We start from the raw sequence: 19,504 nt of genomic DNA, 5'->3' as shown, positions 1-19,504 counted from the left end.
GCCTGCCCCCAGCCCGGCTGTCCACCCCGACCCCCGGGAATGCCCTGTGGCCGCAGGAGCTGGCCCTGGCCGTGCAGGGCTGGGGACCGGCCGTTAACCTGGGACTTGCGCACGGGTCTGCCTGGGAGCTTCTGTCTAGAGCCCCAGAACCCACCCCAGTCCTTGGGCCGGGAGGCGGGGGTGGGGAGCAGGACCCCCCCCCATCCTGGGAGCTGCCCCCAGGGCCGGGGGCGGGAGTGGGGAAGCAGGACCCCCCCATTCTGGGAGCTGCCGCCGGGGGCGGGGGTGGGGAGGAGTCCCCCCATCCTGGGAGCTGTCCCCCCCCGCGTCCCGGGGTCCCTGCTTGCGGCGGCTTCTCCGGGACCCCCGCCTCCAGCCCCGGCCCACCCTGCCGCCCAAGTCCACCAGAGTCGGGCTGCCCGCCGCCCGCGGCATCGTCTCGCTCCATTGCGGGCCCTTGGGGCCGCCTCCACACGCAGACCCGCGAAAGCCACGTGCACGGCCCCCAGGGACACGGGGTGGGCGAGGGGCTGCCGCTGGCTCGCTCCTCCGCCCTCGGGTGGGCAGAGCTGTCCGGGGCGCCCGCGCTGCCCCAGCAGCCGCCTGAGGGGCCGGCGGACCGGCCTGTCCGCCCCAGCACACGGCCGGAGCCTCCCTGGCCTCCACGTAGCCACGCCCGACGCCCGCACGGCGCGGTCACGTGACGCTCGCCGCGCCCGTTACTCTCCGTGCCCTCCCCGGAAGTGACGGCAAGCGTTTCCGGGGCTGCGCGCGCACACCTGCGACGGCGGGGCCTGCGCGCTGCGCGTGCGCAGTGCGGCCGAGCCGGCCAGACGGGGTGACCCTGAGGGTGCGGAGCGAGCCGTGATGCTGACCAGGTTCCTGGGTCCGCGCTACCGGGAGCTGGTCAAGAACTGGTGAGGACCGCCCCGGCGACACGAGCGGACGTGGGCTCCGCGGGGCGCGGGGGTCTGAGGCCACCTCCGGCCCCCTGGCTCCGAGCAGGCTGGGACCTCGCCGGGGCCGAGGGCGGCCGCGTGCAGTGTAGACCAGCTGGGGGGGGGGCCCGGCGCTCGCGTGCTCTGTGCCGCCGGGCGGTGACCGCTGCATCCGCGGGATGCCCGCGGGAGCTGGGCTCGCGGCTGCCCGGGGCGCTTCCGGCTGGACCCCGCCCGCTCGCCGGCGCTCCCCGCGGGGCCCGAGCGGCGTGACGGTGTCCACCAAGACCGGGCTCCTCTGGCCGTCTCTGGGCCCAGCCCCGGCGCCGGGTTCCCGAGGCGCTGGCCAGTGCCCGCTTGAGCGGCGGATCCACCCGCGGGTGGAGCGGAGCCCGGCGCCCCGCGTCACCCCGACAGGGAGGCACCTGCGGCCCCCCGCCCCGCCGCAGTGCCTCCTGCACGTCCCAGCGTGGGCCGGTGTGCTGGGACTCGGGTGCGAATTCCAGCCTCCGTGGGAAAAGGGACGGTGGGAGGCCAGGGACCCCGTGGGCGGCAGTCTCGGGGCCCGTGGGAGCCGGGGAGACGGCCCTCGCCCCGCCTCGGGCCATCTCCACACTGGCCCAGGGGTCCCCCCGCAGGGCTCCCCCGTTGGAAGCGGGACCTCGGTCGTCCCCGCTGTGCACAGTCCCCCCCCCAGGGAAGCCGGGAGTCCAGCCGCCGTCTGGGGGGCCCCGGAGGCCTCTGGGAGCCGGGCCTGACCGCGCTGTCCTCGCAGGGTCCCCACGGCCAGCAGGTGGGGCGCCGTGGGCGCCGTGGGGCTGGTCTGGGCCACTGACTGGCGGCTGATTCTGGACTGGGTGCCCTACATCAACGGCAAGTTCAAAGACAATGAATGAAGCCCGCCCTCCACAGACCCCCAGCGGTAAGTCCTGGCGCTGGGCCCAGTGGCCGTGGCTGGCTCACGTGAGTGCCCGCTGACGGGGGAGCTCCCCGGGCCTCCACCCGGTCGCGTCCGGCTCCACCGAGGGGCTGCCAGGCGCCTGCGGCGTGGGCCCCACAGTGTCCATGCGCAGGGTGCGGGTCCGTCCCTGGTGCTCTCCAGCGTGGTGGGGGCGTGGTACAGCCATGGGCTCCGCCCACCCCTGGTGTTCTCCTGCGTGGTGGGGGCGTGGCACAGACACGGGCTCCTCCCACCCCTGGTGCGCCCCTGCGCGGTGGGGGCGTGGCACAGACACGGGCTCCTCCCATCCCTGGTGCTCTCCTGCGTGGTGGGGGCGTGGCACAGCCACGGGCTCCTCCCACCCCTGGTGCGCCCCTGCGTGGTGGGGGCGTGGTACAGCCATGGGCTCCTCCCACCCCTGGTGCGCCCCTGCGTGGTGGGGGCGTGGTACAGCCATGGGCTCCTCCCACCCCTGGTGCTCTCCTGCGTGGTGGGGGCGTGGCACAGACACGGGCTCCTCCCACCCCTGGTGCGCCCCTGCGCGGTGGGGGCGTGGCACAGCCACGGGCTCCTCCCACCCCTGGTGTGCCCCTGCGTGGTGGGGGCGTGGCACAGCCACGGGCTCCTCCCACCCCTGATGCGCCCCTAAATGGTGGGTGCGTGGCACAGAGACTGGCCACCCGCTGATTCCCTCCCACAGTCCTGCTAACCGCCGGGGCTGGGCCAGGCCAAAGCCAGGAGCCTGGAACGCCACGCTGCTCTCCAACGCGGGCGCAGGGGCTGGATGGGAAGTGGAGCAGCCGGGACTCGAACCGGCGCCCGTGTGGGATGCCGGCCTCACCAAGGCAGCCTCCCCCCAGCTCACGCTGGCACCGCACGGGCAGCTCCGTGGCCGGGGCCTTCAGCTCAGCCCGCTTCCTCTGTCTCTCTAGGTGTGTGCCGGCGCCCGCCGTGTCCAGGAAGACCCTCGGCCCCGGGGACGCTGCAGGAAGACGCGGGGGAGACGCGGGGTGCGCGGGGGTCCTTGAGGTTGTGACGCGGCCAGCATTAAACTCCCTGAGCCTGCCGCCCGCGTCCTTCGTGCTGGCTCCCGGCCGCCTCGGCAGCCCAGGGTCCTGTCGGTGCCGGCCCAGGGTCCTGTCGGTGCCGGCGATTTGTGGCAGTGGGCAGTGGCGGTCCGCGGGCACCGAGGGAGTCGGCTCCCCACGACTCAGGTGGACGTCGGTGTGCAGCCCCTCCTCCAGGGGGCAGCATCTGGGACCCCTCGCGCCTGCAGCTCCCGAGGAACCCAGTGGGCCCCCAAGCCCCCCAGAATCCCGGTGGGGGGTGGCAGTCCAGGTCCTGCCCCAGAGCCCCCCTACAGGAGTCCGGCTGTCCCTGGAGTTCCCCTGACGGTGGACTGGCCCCCCGCCCGTTTGTCCCTCCTGCCACGTCTGGGGGCGCTGTGGTTGTCCCTGGCAGGGAGCTGCTCCACACCCCAGGGACCACCCGACCTCTCAGAGCCCAGGGGGAGCGGCGCCGCAGGCCCTGGCCCTCACGTCTCTGAGCAGTGGCCAGGGGGAGAGGCCGTGGGCAGTGTCAGATTCCCGAGGGGCCCCGGGGCCCAGGCCCGCAGGTCCGAGCAGTGTCGGGGGCTGGGAGAGCGGCTGGCCACCGTTCTGCAGGACAGAGCCCTCAGACTGGCAGGCGTGGGCTGGGGGCGGCCGGATCCCAGCCCCGCGACCAGCGCCGTGGGAAGCCGTGTGGGTGTTCCTGCCGCTGGCTCGGCCCCAGGTGGCCACAGGGGCCAGGCCCCCCACCCCATCCCCAGGGGTGGCCCAGGCGCAGGAGCAGGGGGCGGGGTTGGAAGAGGAACAGGCAGGTGGCAGGTGTTGGCTTAACCCGCTGCGCCACCACACCAGCCGTGTCTCTGGGTATGCACCCAGAATCCACAGCTGCCACGAGGCCAAGGCCTCCCAGGCGTCCACGGGCAGCGGCTGGACACGCAGTGTGGTCCAGGCGGCAGCTCCCGCCAGCCCCCTCAGTCACGGGTCACCTGCCAGCAGGCACGCGGGGCCACAGACCTGAGCGGCCCCGGCCCCCGGTGGCCACCGCCTCCCAGGGGGCCTCTGGGTCAAGAAGCTTCTGGGCTGGCTCTACGGACGGACAGGGGTCCCCTGCGTCACCACGGTGGGGGGCATCGGTGCCTGGGCGCGGCCTGCCCGGCACCCACCCCCCGTCCAGCTGCGATGGCCCTCAGAGGTGTCCAGGCTCCGCGCCTGGCCGGGCGAGGCAGGCTTTTGGGTGGGCGCTTTCCCGGATTAAGATCTGCAAGCGGCCGTGGGATTGGACTGAGCTCCTGCAAAACTCAGTCCGAAGGGACGAAAGTCCGACGCCGCGCAGCCGACACCAAGACGCGCCGCCCCCGCGACCCCACAGCCGGCTACGAGCCCCCTGGGCCGGCGCTGCCTCTGCGGTCCGCGCGGAGCCCCTCTGCTCTCGCCGACCCCACAGGCGCTGAAACGGAACTGGGGCCGGGGCGGCCCAGCCAAGGGTCTTCCCGGGAGCTGCGGACACCGGGAGAGGGGACCAGTCCCGGGGATGGACGCCTGCGAGGAGCCTGGAGGCTGGGGGCAGCGGCGGGGGTGGGGGGTCCTCGTGCCCGGCGGGACCCCCGAGACGGGCTGTAGCGGCGGCGCGGACCCGCTGTCGGCCCCGCTGCATGCACACCCCGGCGAGGCACGGGGCGCCCAGGGATCCCTCGGCCGGCAGGAGGCGGACCCGGGCAGACGCGCGAACCCCCTCCGTGCCCGCCGCTTCCAGGACGCGCTGACCCCGTGGGCCGGCCGAGAGCGCAGGCGCGCCCGCCCCGCGGCCGGAGACCCCGCCCCCTGGCCGCGAGCCGATTGGTGCGGCTGCCGTGGGGCGGGGTGGGGCGGGGCCGGCGCTCGGCGGCGCAGCACTGGGCCCCGCGGCGGGAGCCCCACCCCCCTGCCGCGAGCCGATTGGTGCGGCTGGCGTGGGGCGGGGCCTGCGGGGTGGGGCGGGGACGGCGCAGCACTGGGCCCCGCGGCGGGAGCCCCACCCCCTGGCCGCGAGCCGATTGGCGCGGCCGGCGCGGGGCGGGGCCGGCGGGGCGGGGCGGGGCCCGGCGCCGCGGCTGCGCAGCACGGGGCCCCGCGCGGGCGGGTGGGCGGAGCGGGCCCCCCGAGCGGGGGCTGGCGAGCGCGGGGAGGGGGCCGGCAGGGCGGCAGAGCCGGCGCGCGCCCGGCTGGGGGCGGAGGGCGGGCGCCCGCGGGCCGGAACAGCGGCGGCGAGCGGCGGCGGCGGAGGCAGCGGCGGCGGCGAGCGGGGGTCCGCGCGGCGGCGGCGGCGGCGGGCCCGGAGGCGCGCCGAGGAGCCGGGCGCGATGGAGCGGAAGAGGTGGGAGTGCCCGGCGCTCCCGCAGGGCTGGGAGAGGGAAGAAGTGCCCAGAAGGTCGGGGCTGTCCGCCGGCCACAGGGATGTCTTTTACTATAGGTGAATGAGCGCGCCGGCCGCGCAGGGCCCCAACGGGCGCCTCCCGGCGGCCTCCGCGCGGCCTGGGCGCCCCCCGCCCCGGGCCGCGGCCTGGGCCCCGCGCGTGCGCCGTGCGTCGTGCGTGCGTCGTGCGTGCCCGGCGCGGCGGCGGCGGCGGCGGCTCCGCCGGCTCCGCGTGGTGCGGGGCCGTCTCCCGCGGCCTTTGTTCGCGCGGGCCCGGGGGACGCACGCGCGGGGCGAGGGGCGCCGGGCGGCGGCCGGACGCCGCCCGGGGGGCTGGGCGCGTGGGCGGGGGGCTGCGGTCCGCGCGGGGTGCAGGGGGAATTCCGCGGGGGGCGCTTCCGCAGCCGCGCCGGGTCCCGGGCGGGCAGGCGTGCATGGAGATGCCGCTTCCTGGGCGCGCGCTCGCGGGGTGGCCGGGTCCCCCCCGGGGCAGGGACCCCGGGGCACGCGCTCACAGGGTGGCTGGGTGCACCTCTGGGTAGGAATCTCTGGGCGCGCGGTCACGGGGTGGCCGGCTTTCCCCCGGGGCAGGGACCCTTGGGCGCGCGCTCACAGGGTGGCCAGGTCCCCCGCGCGGCTTGGACCCTTGGGCGTGCGCTCACGGGATGGCCGGGTTCCCCCCGGAGCAGGGACCCTTGGGCGCGCGCTCACAGGGTGTCCGGGTCCCCCCCGCATCTTGGACCCTTGGGCGCGCGCTCACAGGGTGTCCGGTTCCCCCCGCGGCTTGGACCCTTGGGCGCGCGCTCACGGGATGGCCCGTTCCCCCCGCGGCAGGGACCCGAGTCGGGCAGACGCGCTGGCTGTTGCGGGGAGGGTAGCCCTCGCGGGCCAGGCGCCCCCGCTCCCCCGCTGCTGCCCCTCTGCCAGGCGCGCTCGGCTGGCCGTGCTGGGTCCCCTACCGCTGAGGCGGGGGGGCAGCAGCCGGCGGGGGCGGCGAGGCCCTGGGGCTCCAGCCAGGCCGTCACTGCGGGAGCCCCGGCGCCCCGGGTGCTGAGGTGGAGCCGTGTCTGGGGACCCTGCCCTTCGCGCCTGAAACCTTGGGTCCAGCCCTCCCCGGTGAGGTCGGGGGCCCGTCCCGCCGGCCGAGTGACCGGTGTCGGTCCGTAAGCCCCCGGCTGCGGTGGCTTGAAGCAGAGCAGCCCCCAGGCACGGGGCGGCCCGCAGAGGGACAGGCGCCCAGCAGGCGGCTGGCCACGGTGTCCCGAGGCCGGACTCCCCGGAGCGGGTCGGCGTCTACCCGCGGGGCGAGCGCTGCTGGCCTGGGAGGTGCCGGCGGCCTCACGAAGTGTCCTTTTTCTCATTCAATAAAACACCAGGGCCGTGTTTCTGTGTCGGTGAGATCCGCGTAACCCGTTCCCTAACAGTCGCCGTTCCCACGCGCCCCTGCCGCTGGTGCAGCTGCCACCCCTGATTCCAGCACGTTCTCCGTGCCCCGCGCAGAAGGCCGGCGCGCGCCAGCCGTGCCCCCCTCCCCAGTAGCCAGGAAGCCGCGTGCGTCCGTGCACTTTGCTCTTAGCGGTCCCAGCCGCTCGGGGCGCCCCGTGCAGAGGCCGCCCGGCGGAGCTGTGCAGGTTTCCGTATCCAAGGAGCGCGGGCCCTGGCGGCTGACCCCCGGCTGCCAGCCCCCCGCCCGCCTTCCCCTTCCAAGGCAGGGCCCGGGCCCGGGGCAGGGTGACGGCAGGGCCGGGCCGGGCTGAAGCTAGGGTGTCCACTGCGCCTGTCCCACGCGTGTGCAGGGGCCATCGCGGCTGCCTCCCGGGCGCAGGCGCGGGGAGCGGGTTTGGAAGCAGACGCGGGGTGTGGGTGCCCGAGCAGCGGCTCCGTTTTATTTTGGTGGCTTGCGCAGCCCTGCTCCGAATCGCCCCCAGCGCCCCCGGTGGTACCTGGGTCTGCGGAGCCCCTGGGCGCGCAGCGAGGGTCGGACCTCGGCCGGTTTCCTGGCCGCGCGGAGTTGAGCGGCCGCAAGCCTGCGCGCGCGCGCGCGCGCTCGTGGGCAGACCCGGGTGTGGAGTCGCCCGCGTAAGACTGCGTGGTGGTGGCGGTGGGGGGCGTCAGGCGCCCCCCGCCCGGCCTCGCGGCTGCCCCTTCTGCTTCCGGAGTGTGCGGGGCGCGCGGGCTGGGGCGGGCGCGCGGCCGCTGGGGCGCACGCCGACCGCGCCTGTGCCCGCAGCCCGAGCGGCAAGAAGTTCCGCAGCAAGCCGCAGCTGGCGCGCTACCTGGGCGGCTCCATGGACCTGAGCACCTTCGACTTCCGCACGGGCAAGATGCTGCTGGGCAAGATGGCCAAGAGCCGGCAGCGCGTGCGCTACGACTCGTCCAACCAGGTCAAGGTGAGCGCGCGTGACGTCAGCGTGACGCCGGGCGGGGCCGCGATCCGTCGCTCCCTGCTGCTCCCCGCATGGCGCGGACGTGGCCGGGGCTGTGCGCGCGGGAGCACCCGCCGCCCACCGCCCTGGCGGCCCCCGCGCCGCGGCCGCGCTGCAGCGCCCGCTCTCCGCAGGGCAAGCCCGACCTGAACACGGCGCTCCCCGTGCGGCAGACGGCTTCCATCTTCAAGCAGCCGGTGACCAAGATCACCAACCACCCGAGCAACAAGGTGAAGAGCGACCCGCAGAAGGCGGTGGAGCAGCCGCGCCAGGTGAGCCCCCCGCCCCGCCCCCGCCGCGGTGCGCGCTCGCCCGTGCCGTGCCTGTGCCCGTGCCGCGGGGCGCGCGCCGCCCTCACCCGGCCTCGCCCCGCAGCTCTTCTGGGAGAAGAAGCTGAGCGGCCTGAACGCGTTCGACATCGCCGAGGAGCTGGTCAAGACCATGGACCTGCCCAAAGGCCTGCAGGGTAAGCGCGCTGACCTTGGGGAGGAGGCGGGGGGTGCGGGCGGAAGTCCGGGCCGCCGCGCCACCTGCCCGTGCCGCCTAGGGGTGGGGCCCGGCTGCACGGACGAGACTCTGCTGTCAGCCATCGCCAGCGCCCTGCACACCAGCACCATGCCCATCACCGGGCAGCTCTCGGCGGCCGTGGAGAAGAACCCCGGCGTGTGGCTGAACACCACGCAGCCCCTGTGCAAGGCCTTCATGGTGACCGACGAGGACATCAGGTAGCCACGCCTCCCCGTGGGAGGGGCCGCAGGGAGGAGCCGTGCCGGCCCCGCCCTGGGGGCCCTTGGGCGCTCCGGGCCCAGCCCCAGTCTGGATCGGCAGGAACGCGCCACCCTGGCAGGGTGCGGGGCCGGGAAGAGGTGGTCGGCGGCCGCCGCGGGCTGGAGGGGCGGAGAGGCAGAGGGCGCAGCCGACCGCGGTGGTCTGTCAGCAGGGAGCTGGGGCCGGAGTGGCAGCCCTCCCGAGCGTGGCGCAGGCGTGCTGACCCCCCGCTGCCTGCCGCCCCCTGCAAAGTGCCCGGAGCCAGGCCGGGCAGGGAGGGGCTCGGCCCTGGAGTTTCTCATCTCCCTGAGCCTCCGCCCCGACCCTGCGACCACGACCGCGACCGCGACTGCGCGCAGGAGCCTGCGGGCGCTGCGTCTGCGGGTCAGGCCGCTGCAGGCTCTCACCGCGGCCCGGGGACTGCAAGGCAGGACGGAGGCTTCCGAGCCACGGGCGTGGCGGGGGCCGGGCCGGGCGCTGCCGCACAGCGGGAGACACGCGGGGGGGGGGGGCCGCGGGGCCGGCCTGCGGCGGGCCAGCTGCCCGGCGCCCCGGTGAGGGCCCTGTGCGTCCCCAGGAAGCAGGAGGAGCTGGTGCAGCAGGTGCGGAAGCGGCTGGAGGAGGCGCTGATGGCCGACATGCTGGCCCACGTGGAGGAGCTGGCCCGCGACGGCGAGGCCCCGCTGGACAAGGCCTGCGCCGACGAGGACGACGACGACGACGAGGACGACGACGAGGCTGAGCAGGACCGGGAGCTGGAGCAGGCGTAGGGCAGGTGCAGCTCAGCGCCGGCCAGCCGGGGTGGGCGTGGCGTGGGCGGGGCCAGCCCGCGCGCTCACAGCACCCCTGCCTGCTCTTCCAGACGCCCGCCCAGGAGCCCCTGCTGCAGGGCCCCAGCTCGCCTCGGAGCGGCCGCGCGGGACCAGGCTGCCCGGCCCGAGGCAGGGCCCCCGGCTCCGCTCGGAGCGGCCGTCGTCCTCCCGTGGCCCTCGGGGGCGCGGCTCCGTGAAGACCCGGGTTCTGGAGGTGCCGCCGGCTCCTGGGCCCTGCCCGGCCACGAGGACTCGCGCGAGGGCGCCGCCGCCGTCGCGTTGGTGAGGCCCAGGGGCCCCCGGCCCCAGCGGGCGTGGAGCTGCCCGGGCCAGCCCCTGGGCGGTGCTCTCCGGCTGGGCTGGGCCTGAGCCCCGAGCGAGTGTGCACCCCACCAGCCGCTTCCCTCAATAAACGGGTGACGCGGACGGGCTGGACAGCGCGTGACTGAGCGTGGGCACACTGAGGAGGGGTGGGGAGCCCCGCCGTGGAGGGGTGGCCCGAGGAGCCACAGGGCAGAGTGCCGTCAGCCCCCCAGAGGGCCACCTGTGGTCCAGCCAGGACCCCTTGGCGCCCGCGGGGTGGGCGGGCCGAGCCCTGGCCCATGGCAGCTGTGGGTGAACGTGAGGGCCGAGCCCCGGACACGGGAGGTGACCAGGGCTCTGCTGCGCTCGCCCGTGGTCCCAGCGTCTTCCCTGCCCCAGGTCAGGTCCAGGCACAGGTCCTGGCTGGCTCGGACCCTGGCCCCGCGGGGCCGGCGCTGTGTGGGCAGGAGGGCCAGGCGGCCAGCCTCTGGCTCCGGAGGTGGCAGCCTGGGGTCTCTGTCCTGGAGGTTGGAAGGGTGCGAGGCCTTTGTGGGTGGGGCCAGGGCTGCTCCTGCAGGGGCGGGGCCTGGGTGTCTGGAGGCTGGGTGGGCAGTGATGGGGGACAGCCCCCCACTGTTCTTGCGTGGTGAGGAGGGGGCCATGCTGGCCACAGCCCAGGGTACCAGGGTTCAGGTCCGAGCCCCAGCTGCCCGGGGTGGGGGGCGGAGCCACCCACATCACCCTGGGAGGGGAGGAACCCCCCTCTGCTTCACCCACCCTGACCTCACCCTGGGGGCGTGGCCTGTGGAAGCCGCCCCGCCTCCTGTCCTGACCCCTTGGCCTTGGCGGGGACTTGGCCTGGACGCCCCCTCTCACGTGGGGGTCTGGGCCTGGTGAGAGGCCCTCAAGAAGTGTTAGTGGCCACGGGCCGGGGGCCCACACCTGCCTGTCCTCCGTGGATCCTGGGCACCTCGGCCGGACTGCCTGGTCGCCCGCAGCGCCCACGCCTCCACCCCCATCCCCCTGCGCCTTTGCCCGCTCCTTCCAGGACTCTGGGCGGGGCTCCCCGGGCTGTGCCGCCAGCCGTGAGCGCCTCTGGCCTGGAGACACCCAGGGCTCCTCCATCGCCACCCCCAGTGTGCCAGCCCTGGGGGGTGTGGAGGGCAGGGCCCCTCCCACTGAACAGGAGCGGGGTCCGGCTGGCCGCGAGCACACAAGGCCGCCCGCGTGGCCAGGGTGGTCGGGTCCCCCGCTGCCAGGGGCTTCCAGCACGGGCCGGTGCTGCCTGTGAGTTCATTTGAAAAGCGGGGTACGGAGCTCCGCCAGCTCGCCCCTCACATGGGCGTCGGCCAGGACTCAGCACAGCTCTCCCACGGGGGTGCAGGGGCCCCAGGGTGTGCGGCCGCCCGGGCTGCGATGGACCCAGGCTCTCCCGTGAGCACCTGCCCTCAGGGGATGGGTGGGCCGTGTTCCCGGGGGGAGCCAGCCGCCCTACACTGGCTGCCGAGTGGGAGGTGCCCGACCCCTGATGCTGTCCCCTGATGCTGTCCCCGGCACCCCTGTGTCCCACCCAGGACAGGGTGGGAGATGCCACGAGCTTGCTGGGGCGGGGCAGGTCCTGGTCCCGTGGGCTGAGGGCCGGATCAGGCCTGGGGTTCAGGAAAGGCGGTTAGGGGTGTGGCGGGGACCAGGCTGAGCGCCCCATAAGCGGGGCCACAAGGGCTTCCTGGAGACACAGAGGGTCGCAGAGAGGGAATGGCCCAGCGGGGTGGGGGGGACAGCTGCGACAGGGACGGGGCGCAGGGAGGGAGTGAGAAGGGTCAGGCCGCCCCGCCCAGAGCCTTCGCGCTGGGCCTGAGGGTGGCGCACAGCGGGTCGCCTGGAGGGCTCCGGCCAGCACTGCCCCTGCTCCCACCGGGGCCAGGTGCACACGCCTGGCCGCTCCCGGAGCCCGCGGGCCGGTCCCCCTAAGCGGCTGGGTTTCCACGTGGTCCTTGATGACGTCGCGGGGGCACCGCCCACACCTGATGGGCTGGGAGTGGGGGGGTCGGCAGGGGCCGGAGGGTGCAGCCCAGCGCCCAGCGGGCTCCGGCCCGGGAGGGCGGTGTGCGGGAGCGGGGACTGCGGGCTCCGCCCCGCGCACGGCGCGCGGCGCCCACCTGCGGCCGCTCCCGCACGTGCGGGCGCGCCGGGTCCCCGCCCGAGCGCCACGTGACCGCGGCCCCGCCCCCGGCCCCCGCCCCGCGCGCCTGCGCCCTGGCGCCCGCCCATTGTTGGCCGCGGCGTGACGTCCCGGGGCGGGGCGGGCCGGGCCGGCGGGGGCGGCGGGCGGGAGCCGAGGAGCGTCCGCGCCGCCGCCGCCTCGGCCGCCAGGAGCCGCCGCAGCCGCGCGAGCAGCAGCCAGAGTCGCCGCCGCCGCCCGGCCCGGCCCGGCCCGGCCCCGAGCAGCCCCGCGCCGCCGCCGCCGCCCGCGCCCGCCCGCTCCGCCGCTGGATGCCGGCGGCCGGCGGCCGAGCTCGCACAGGCGGAGGGCGGCGCGGGCGGCGGCGGCGGCGGCGCGGGCGGCCGGCGGCCGAGCGGCGGGAGCGCGGGCCCGAGCGCTAGCGCCGGCCATGCCCGGCCCCGGCGGCCTCCCCGACGGCGGCGGCGGCGCGGGCGGGCCGGGGGCGGCGGCCGGCGGGGACCCCAGCCCGGGCCCCGCGCCCGCGCCCGAGCCCGACGACGCGGCCGCCGCGCTGCGCCTGGCGCTGGACCAGCTGTCGGCGCTGGGGCTGGGGGCCGCGGGCAGCGCAGACGAGGAGGGCACGGCGGGCGGCGGGGACGGCGCGGCGGCGGCGGGGCCCGCGTCCCCCGACGGGCCCGAGGCGGGCGTCCCCCCGGCCCCCGCCGCGCCGCCTCCGGAGCCCGACGTGAGCCCCCCGCCGGCGCCCCGGCCGTCGCCGCCCGACGTGTTCGCCGGCTTCGCGCCCCACCCCGCGGCGCTGGGCCCGCAGACGCTGCTGGCGGAGCAGATGTGCGTGATCGGCGGCCGCAAGAAGAGCGTGAACATGACCGAGTGCGTGCCGGTGCCCAGCTCCGAGCACGTCGCGGAGATCGTGGGGCGCCAGGGTGAGTGGCCGCCGTCGGGGGCCCGGGCCGGGGCCGCCGCTGCGCCTTTGTCCTGCCGCGGGCCGCGGGAGAAAGTTGGGCGCAGCCCGCGCTCCGCCCCCCGCGCGCCGGGCCGCCTCCAGCCGCGAACGGCCCCGGTGCGCGCCGGCGAGAGGGGCGCGCAGAGCCGGGGGCGCCGCGGCGGGGCGGGCTCGGGTGTGCGGGTGGCTCCGGGCGTGCGCCCGCGGGGTCGGAGCAGCTCGGGGGCGCCGCGGACTGGCCGGGATGGGGGGCGGGTCGGGGCGAGATAGGGTCCCCGCCCCCATCGTTGTCGGGTCCCGCTGCCAGCCGCGCGTCGGGGGCCTGGGGGCGTGCGCGAGGGCCGGCTGTGGACGTCGCCTCCGGGACGACCCCCTGCAGCCCCGCCAGTGGGGCCGGGGCGCCGCAGACCCCGGGGTGCGGGGTCCCTGTGGCTGCCCATTGTTCTCTTTGTTCGAGAGCCAAGCCGAGACTGGCAGGGTGACATCAGGCCGGCCAATGCTCATTGGCCGCTAGCTGCGGGGCGGCGGCGGGCCCAGCACACTCCCACCGCCCTGCCAGCTGCCCACCCCCCACCGCAACTTTCTCCTGCCTCGGCTCCGGCCCCCAGTGCCCAGGTGCCGGCCGGATTCTAGAACTTGGGGTGCGGCCTGGGCCGCCATCCGCCCGTGGGGTGGGGGATGCCGTCCCTGGCCCCTGGGTCCTCAGAGGCAGGAGGCAGAGGCGTGGGCGGCCGGAGCGGCCGGGTCACACCTGTCGCTGTCCTGCAGGCCACCAGGGGAGGCCCCAGGGATGCTCTGGTGGGAGGGGCAGCGGCCGCCAGCGTGTGTCCCCGGCCTGGTCGCAGGGTGGGGCGGGCGTGGTGCGGCTGGGGGCCCTGTCTTCTCCAGTGGGAGTGGCAGGCCTGGATTGTGGTGCGACCCCGCCCCTGTGCCCAACAGGGACAGCAGAGGGCCACCCAGGCCTGTGGGAGGGCAGCGGTCCCGGCACCGCCTGGTGGGGGGGCTGGCAGCGCGTGGCTGGACCGGTGGGCTCCGTCTCAGGTGGCCGGGTCGCGGCTCACCGTTGGCCCTCTCGGCTGTGGGACGGGCAGGCAGCTTCCGTGTGCCACAGCCCGGCCTGCTGCCCTCCTGGGGGCGTGCGCCCCGCGCCCCGCCCTGGGGTCTCCCTGAGCTTCCCCCGTGTGTGCAGGGAGGGTGGGAGAGAGACCCCGGCCTGGGCCCTGCACCTCCGTCTTGCAGCCCCGGAGTGGTTCTGGGTGCGGGGGCGTGGCTGGCAGTTCACCAGCCCCCTGCCTTCTCCTGCAGCCCGGAGGTGTCCTGGGGGGCAGGCGCCCCCTCCTGAGTGCAGCCCTACTGTGTGCTGGGCCTCGGGCTCCCGGGTCCTGGTGTTGGAGGAGGAGCCTAGGGTGTGATGGGCGGGGCCTGGGTAGGGGCAGGGCTGAGGTCTGAACCCTGAAAGTCTGTGGAGGGGGGAGTCCCCCAGCTGGACCTCGAGGCTCCCGTGCTGTGGGTGTGACCGCACGGCCACTCCCTCCCCACACCCTGCAGGCCCCCCGGGGACGGGGGGGGGCTGCAGCGCCCCCCAGGGGCTGTCCCCCAGCTGGTCGAGGCAGGCAGGGGGAAGAGAGCTGGACAGGTGGAGGAGATGAGAGTGATGGAGTGGATGGGGGTGACAGTGCTGCTGTCGGGGGCGGGGGACCCCAGTCTGGCGCGCCTCCCCTCCGTGGGTCCCTGTGGGGACGGTGCCGTGGGCCGCCCAGCTGCTCCTGGGCCTCTGCCCCCCGCTGCCCTCCCCCACTCCGTGGCGGCCTTGGGGTTTTGCCGTCTGTGGCTCCCCAGGTCAGGCAGGGGCAGAGACGGGGCGTCCAGCCAAGGGCCCCCTCTCTCCTGAGGACCCTCCGCCACTCTGGGGAGGGGGCGCCCCCGCCCTGACACTGTGACCTGGGGGCCCACGGGAGCCAGGGCCCAGTGCCACCTCCCGCGCAGGGTCTGGGCGGCAGCGGGGTGAGTGGCCCTCGCCCAGCCTGTGGGGCCGGTCCAGGGACTCCCAGAGCCCAGAGGAGGAGAAGTGTGGACCAGCTGCAGTCACGATGGGCTTCCTGTGGGAGGCAGCACAGCACGGGAGTGGGGGGGGTCTGAGGGGGGGGCGGGGAGAGCGCGCACATGGCAGGGACGTGGTAGATGAGGACCCCCACCGCGACCCTCCAGGCTGGCTCCAGGCAGCCCCAGGCTGGGAGGACAGGTGGCTGCCGGGTGCACCCTCGCTGCCCCCAGGAGAGCCACAGGCCCTGTGCAGAGCCCAGGCTGGGGGCCATTGCCCCCCAGGGCCCTGGCTGCCACACCCCAGCCTCCTGCCGGTCCCAGTCCCTGGACTGGCTGTCAGAAGTGCGGAGGCAGCTGGTTTGGTTCCCCCCACCAGGTTAGCAACAGTGTTACCCTCCCCAGGGGGCTCTGTACACCCAGTCCCAGCTCAGTCGGCCTCCCCCAGCGGCAGGGGGTGGGGAGGGGCGGGGCATCCTGATCCAGCGCAGGGCGGGGGGTGCAAATCTGGGCCTGGGGCCGCCCCAGCTGAGCAACTTGGGGGTCTGCACCACGAGGGTCTGGGGGGTGCTGGCAGGGCGGTGCTCCCGCGCCCGGCTGCGGGGGAGGGTCCTGGGCACCCCAGGGGGCCCTGGCCCCTGCTTCTGCACGCATCAGCGGGAAGCTGCCGGCCTGGAACCCGGGAAGGGGTGCAGGTGGCAGGGGAGGGGGGCTCTCAGCCGGGCCCCAGGCCTGGCCATGGCGCCTCGCCCCTCTCCCTCCCTGGGCGCAGGACCCCGCATGTGGAGGGGGCGGGTGGGGACAGCAGAGGCCTCGCTTGGCGGGGTGACCACAGCTCCGCGCTCCGCGCACAGGGGAAAGTGGGGCCCGGGCGGTGGCCGGCGCCCCTGCGACCCCCCGCGTCTCCCCTCGCCCCGCAGGGTGCAAGATCAAGGCCCTGCGCGCCAAGACCAACACGTACATCAAGACGCCGGTGCGCGGCGAGGAGCCCGTGTTCATCGTGACCGGCCGCAAGGAGGACGTGGACATGGCCAAGCGCGAGATCCTGTCGGCCGCCGAGCACTTCTCGCTCATCCGCGCCACGCGCAGCAAGGCGGGCGGGCTGCCCGGCGCCGCCCCCGGCCCGCCCAACCTGCCGGGACAGACCACCATCCAAGTGCGCGTGCCCTACCGCGTGGTGGGGCTGGTGGTGGGGCCCAAGGGCGCCACCATCAAGCGCATCCAGCAGAGGACGCACACGTACATCGTGACGCCGGGCCGCGACAAGGAGCCCGTGTTCGCCGTCACGGGCATGCCCGAGAACGTGGACCGCGCGCGCGAGGAGATTGAGGCGCACATCACGCTGCGCACGCGCGCGCTCCCGGACGCGGGCGCCGACAGCGACTTCCACGCCAACGGCACGGACGTGTGCCTGGACCTGCTGGGGGCGGCGGCCAGCCTCTGGGCCAAGGCGCCCCCCGGGGGCCGGCGGCCACCCGCCGCCCCCGCCGGCCTGCGCGGGGACGGCGCCCCTGAGCCCTTCTACGCCAGCAGCCGCGGGGGCGCGCCCGGGCCGGACCCGGGCCCCGCCAGCCCCTACGGCGGCTCGGGCAACGGGGGCTTCACGTTCGGCGGCGATGGCCCCGGGGCCCCCGCGGGGACGGACGACGCCGACTTCGGCTTCGACTTCTTGGCGCTGGACCTGACCGTGCCCGCCGCGGCCACCATCTGGGCACCATTCGAGCGCGCCGCGCCCCTGCCCGCCTTCGGCAGCTGCTCGGCGGTCAACGGCGCGCCCGCTCCGCCGCCGGCCGGGGGCGCGCGCCGCAGCAGCGGCCCGGGCAGCCCGCGCCACTCGCCCACGCTGCCCGAGCCCGGCCTGGGCCTGGAGCTGCCGCTGGCGCGGCGCCCCGCACCCGACCCCGTGGGCGCCCTGCCCTGGCGGGCCCCGCACAACCCGCTGGCCTTCTCGGGCGGCGCCGGCTTCGCCGCGGCCACCGCCACGCTGGACTCCGGCGCCTGCGAGGGCAGCCGCAAGCCTGCCGCGCCGGCCCCGGCTGCGCCCACGCCCGCGCCCGCACCGGCACCCGCGTCCTCGGGCGCCGCAGCTCCCGCCGCCCCGGCGCGCGAGTGCGTGGTGTGCGCCGAGGGCGAGGCCATGGCGGCGCTGGTGCCCTGCGGCCACAACCTCTTCTGCATGGACTGCGCCGTGCGCATCTGCGGCACCAGCGCGCCCGAGTGCCCCGCGTGCCGCACGCCGGCCACCCAGGCCATCCATATCTTTTCCTAGCGCGGGCCGGGGGCTGGGGCGGCGGGGCCGGGCCGGGGCGGGCCGGGGGCTGGGGCTGGGTCTGCGGGGGCCGGGCCGGGCCGGGCACCATGGTGGAGCTTTAACTCGGACCCAGGCGTGGACGCGGCGCGGAGGCCCGGCGGGAGCTCGGAGCAGCAGAGCTGAGAGCCGTGACAATAAACCGCACGAATCGCCCCGCGTGCACTTTTTATTCCGCCCCCCCCGGGGGGGGCCGCGGGGCGCGCAAGGGGGGGGGCAAGGGTGCCCCACCCACCCGGGGTTTCTGACTTTTTTTTTTAAATTAACCCTCCCATTCCCGCTGTGGTTTCTGTTGTCATTTTTTAAAAATTTTTTAAATGTTTTTGTTTTTTTACTTTTTACCTCTTGTGTATATGTAGGAAATTTATAGGGGAATATGTACTTTATGGAGTAAATTTTAAGAACTAAAATATATTTTATTTTAAATAAACAATGGACGTTTAATCTTACACAGCTAAATTACTGATTATATATTTGCTGAGCGGATTTAAGGGTTAAAAATTGTATTCAGAGTTTTATTTTTTGACTTCAAAGCCTTCTTAATAAAGTCTTTGTATCCAGTGAGCGCTCGGCTTCCGCGTGCTGTGGGAGGGGCTGGGGTCCAGGCCCCGCCCCCTCGTGCCTCTGGGGGGGTGGAGCAGGCTGTCCCCTGGGGGACTCCCGCCCGGCCCTGAGCTGAGTGGCGTCCACTCTGGCAGCTGGGGACACGCCCCTCCCCAGGCCCCCTCCCTCCGAGGGCTGAGCTGGGGGCCGGCAGGTGCAGCCCTCAGGGCTGGAGTGGGGGGGCCGAGCCTGCTGGGAGCAGCTCTACGCTGACCGCTGACCGCTGACCCTGACCCTGACTCTAAGTAGGGAAACGGAGTAGGGAGGAACCCTGACCCTGACCCTGCAGCCCGGAGGAAGACGGGGGGAGTAAGAAGCCAGGTGAGGGGCCAAGGGTGCGTAGGCATGCGGGGGGCGCTTCGGGTCTCCCCGTTCCCGGGGTGGGTTTGCTCCCTGCCCGGCCTGGGCCAGGCCTGGACCCCTCGCGGCCCCTGGCACCAGAGGGACGCGTCCTCTGTCGCCACCGTGCGGCCGGCGCTGCGCATGACACCCGCCTCCTGCGGCCGGCGAGGTTGGCCCGGCCGGGCCCTGCCCCTGCCCTGCCCTGGCCCGGCCCTGCCCCTGGCCCGGCCCTGTCCCTGCCCTGCCCCTGCCCTGGCCCGGCCCTGCCCCTGGCCCGGCCCTGCCCCTGCCCCTGCCCTGCCCTGCCCTGGCCTGGCCCTGCCCCCGCCCCTGGCCCGGCCCTGCCCCTGCCCCTGCCCCTGCCCCGGCCTGCCCCCTGCCCCCGCCCGCGGACCGCTCCGTGGACGCTGATTGGAGGAAGGGCGGGCAGCCCGGCGTCGGGGTGGAGAGCACCCCGCCCTGCACCTGCGGTTCCCAGGGCTCTGGGGTCTTCACAGCTGTGGCCTGCGGGGCGCCTGGTCAGTGTCTGGGGACCTGCACTGAGGGGGTGGGGCCCCAGGACACGGGACGGGGAACTGGGGCGAGGGCCCAGCCTGGGAGGGGCGGGGACGCAGCCCTGTGGGGCACAACCTGGGTCCCGGGTCCGCCACGTGGGGCAGGATCCAGCCCCTGGCTGCTGGGCCTGACGGTGTTTGGGGGCGATTATTCATTACGGTATTTTTAAAGATTTATTTGTTTATTTGAAAGTCAGAGAGAGAGAGAGAGAGCGGTCTTGCATCCGCTGGGTCACTGTCCAGTTGGCCGCAGTGGCCAGAGCTGTGTTCACCTGAAGCCAGGAGCCGGGAGCTCCGGGTCTCGCACGGGGGTGCAGGGGCCCAGCACTGGGCCATCACCGCCTGGACCGGAACCAGGGCTCAGGCTGAGCCTCGGCGCTGGCCTGTGGCCACACAGGTCCGCTACCCGGTCGTCCGTGTGTCCACACCATCGCCGCCCACACTGCGGTGACCGCTGACCGCCCTGCATGTCTACAACGGCGCTGTTTCTAAATATCACACGCTGCACGCGTCTCCGAGTCTGTCTTGGTGTTAACCCCAGACTCTGTGGTGTTGTAAAAGCTCCCTGGAGGGGCCGGCGCTGTCCACCATCCCATGTGGGCGCTGGTTCGAGTCCCGGCTGCTCCACTTCCGCTCAGCCCTGACCCTGGGAAGCTCAGCGGGCCGCCCCTGGGTTGCCATGACAGCAGCCAATCACAGCCGCCGGGGGGTGGTGCTGCCGCCCCGGCCCCGCCTTGCTCGCTTGTGGTTGGAGGAGGCACGTGTCACATGGTCCTCACGGACCAATGAGCGCGGCTGTTGCTGCAGGGCGGGGGGGGGGGGTTCCCCTGGGTTCCGAGCTGACTGCTGTCTCCGCGGTTTCTTTCACCGGTCGGCACCCCCCTCCCCAAAAACCTGAGGC

The 19,504-nt window shown here is 75.0% G+C and overlaps 3 protein-coding genes across 4 annotated transcripts; all 3 read left to right on the top strand.

Annotated features, from left to right (window-relative positions):
* Positions 1 to 733: 733 nt before the first annotated feature.
* UQCR11 (ubiquinol-cytochrome c reductase, complex III subunit XI) lies at positions 734 to 2,944 on the top strand. Its single transcript, XM_051828621.2, has 3 exons — positions 734 to 917; positions 1,714 to 1,860; positions 2,811 to 2,944. Exons 1-2 carry the CDS (start codon positions 868 to 870, stop codon positions 1,832 to 1,834), a joined length of 171 nt encoding a protein of 56 aa, XP_051684581.2. The 5' UTR covers positions 734 to 867; the 3' UTR covers positions 1,835 to 1,860; positions 2,811 to 2,944.
* Positions 2,945 to 5,024: 2,080 nt separating this feature from the next.
* Positions 5,025 to 9,751, top strand: MBD3 (methyl-CpG binding domain protein 3). Of its 2 annotated transcripts, none has more exons than XM_051828624.2 (7): positions 5,025 to 5,376; positions 7,550 to 7,709; positions 7,880 to 8,017; positions 8,121 to 8,211; positions 8,293 to 8,470; positions 9,091 to 9,288; positions 9,376 to 9,751. In XM_051828624.2, the coding sequence occupies exons 1-6, from the start codon at positions 5,267 to 5,269 to the stop codon at positions 9,281 to 9,283; spliced, it is 870 nt and encodes a 289-aa protein (XP_051684584.1). In that variant the 5' UTR covers positions 5,025 to 5,266; the 3' UTR covers positions 9,284 to 9,288; positions 9,376 to 9,751. The 2 variants fall into 2 exon arrangements, with proteins under 2 accessions (XP_051684584.1, XP_051684585.1); XM_051828625.2 differs by having other exon boundaries at positions 5,047 to 5,280.
* A 2,167-nt stretch (positions 9,752 to 11,918) lies between these two features.
* MEX3D (mex-3 RNA binding family member D) lies at positions 11,919 to 17,669 on the top strand. The gene is made up of 3 exons (XM_070058507.1): positions 11,919 to 12,736; positions 15,717 to 17,051; positions 17,189 to 17,669. Exons 1-3 carry the CDS (start codon positions 12,241 to 12,243, stop codon positions 17,350 to 17,352), a joined length of 1,995 nt encoding a protein of 664 aa, XP_069914608.1. The 5' UTR covers positions 11,919 to 12,240; the 3' UTR covers positions 17,353 to 17,669.
* Positions 17,670 to 19,504: the final 1,835 nt, after the last annotated feature.

This window comes from Oryctolagus cuniculus, chromosome 16, assembly GCF_964237555.1.
Source record: "Oryctolagus cuniculus chromosome 16, mOryCun1.1, whole genome shotgun sequence".
Lineage (NCBI taxonomy): Eukaryota > Metazoa > Chordata > Mammalia > Lagomorpha > Leporidae > Oryctolagus > Oryctolagus cuniculus.
Note: the sequence above shows the minus strand (reverse complement) of the source record. Positions and strands in the feature narration are given on the sequence as shown.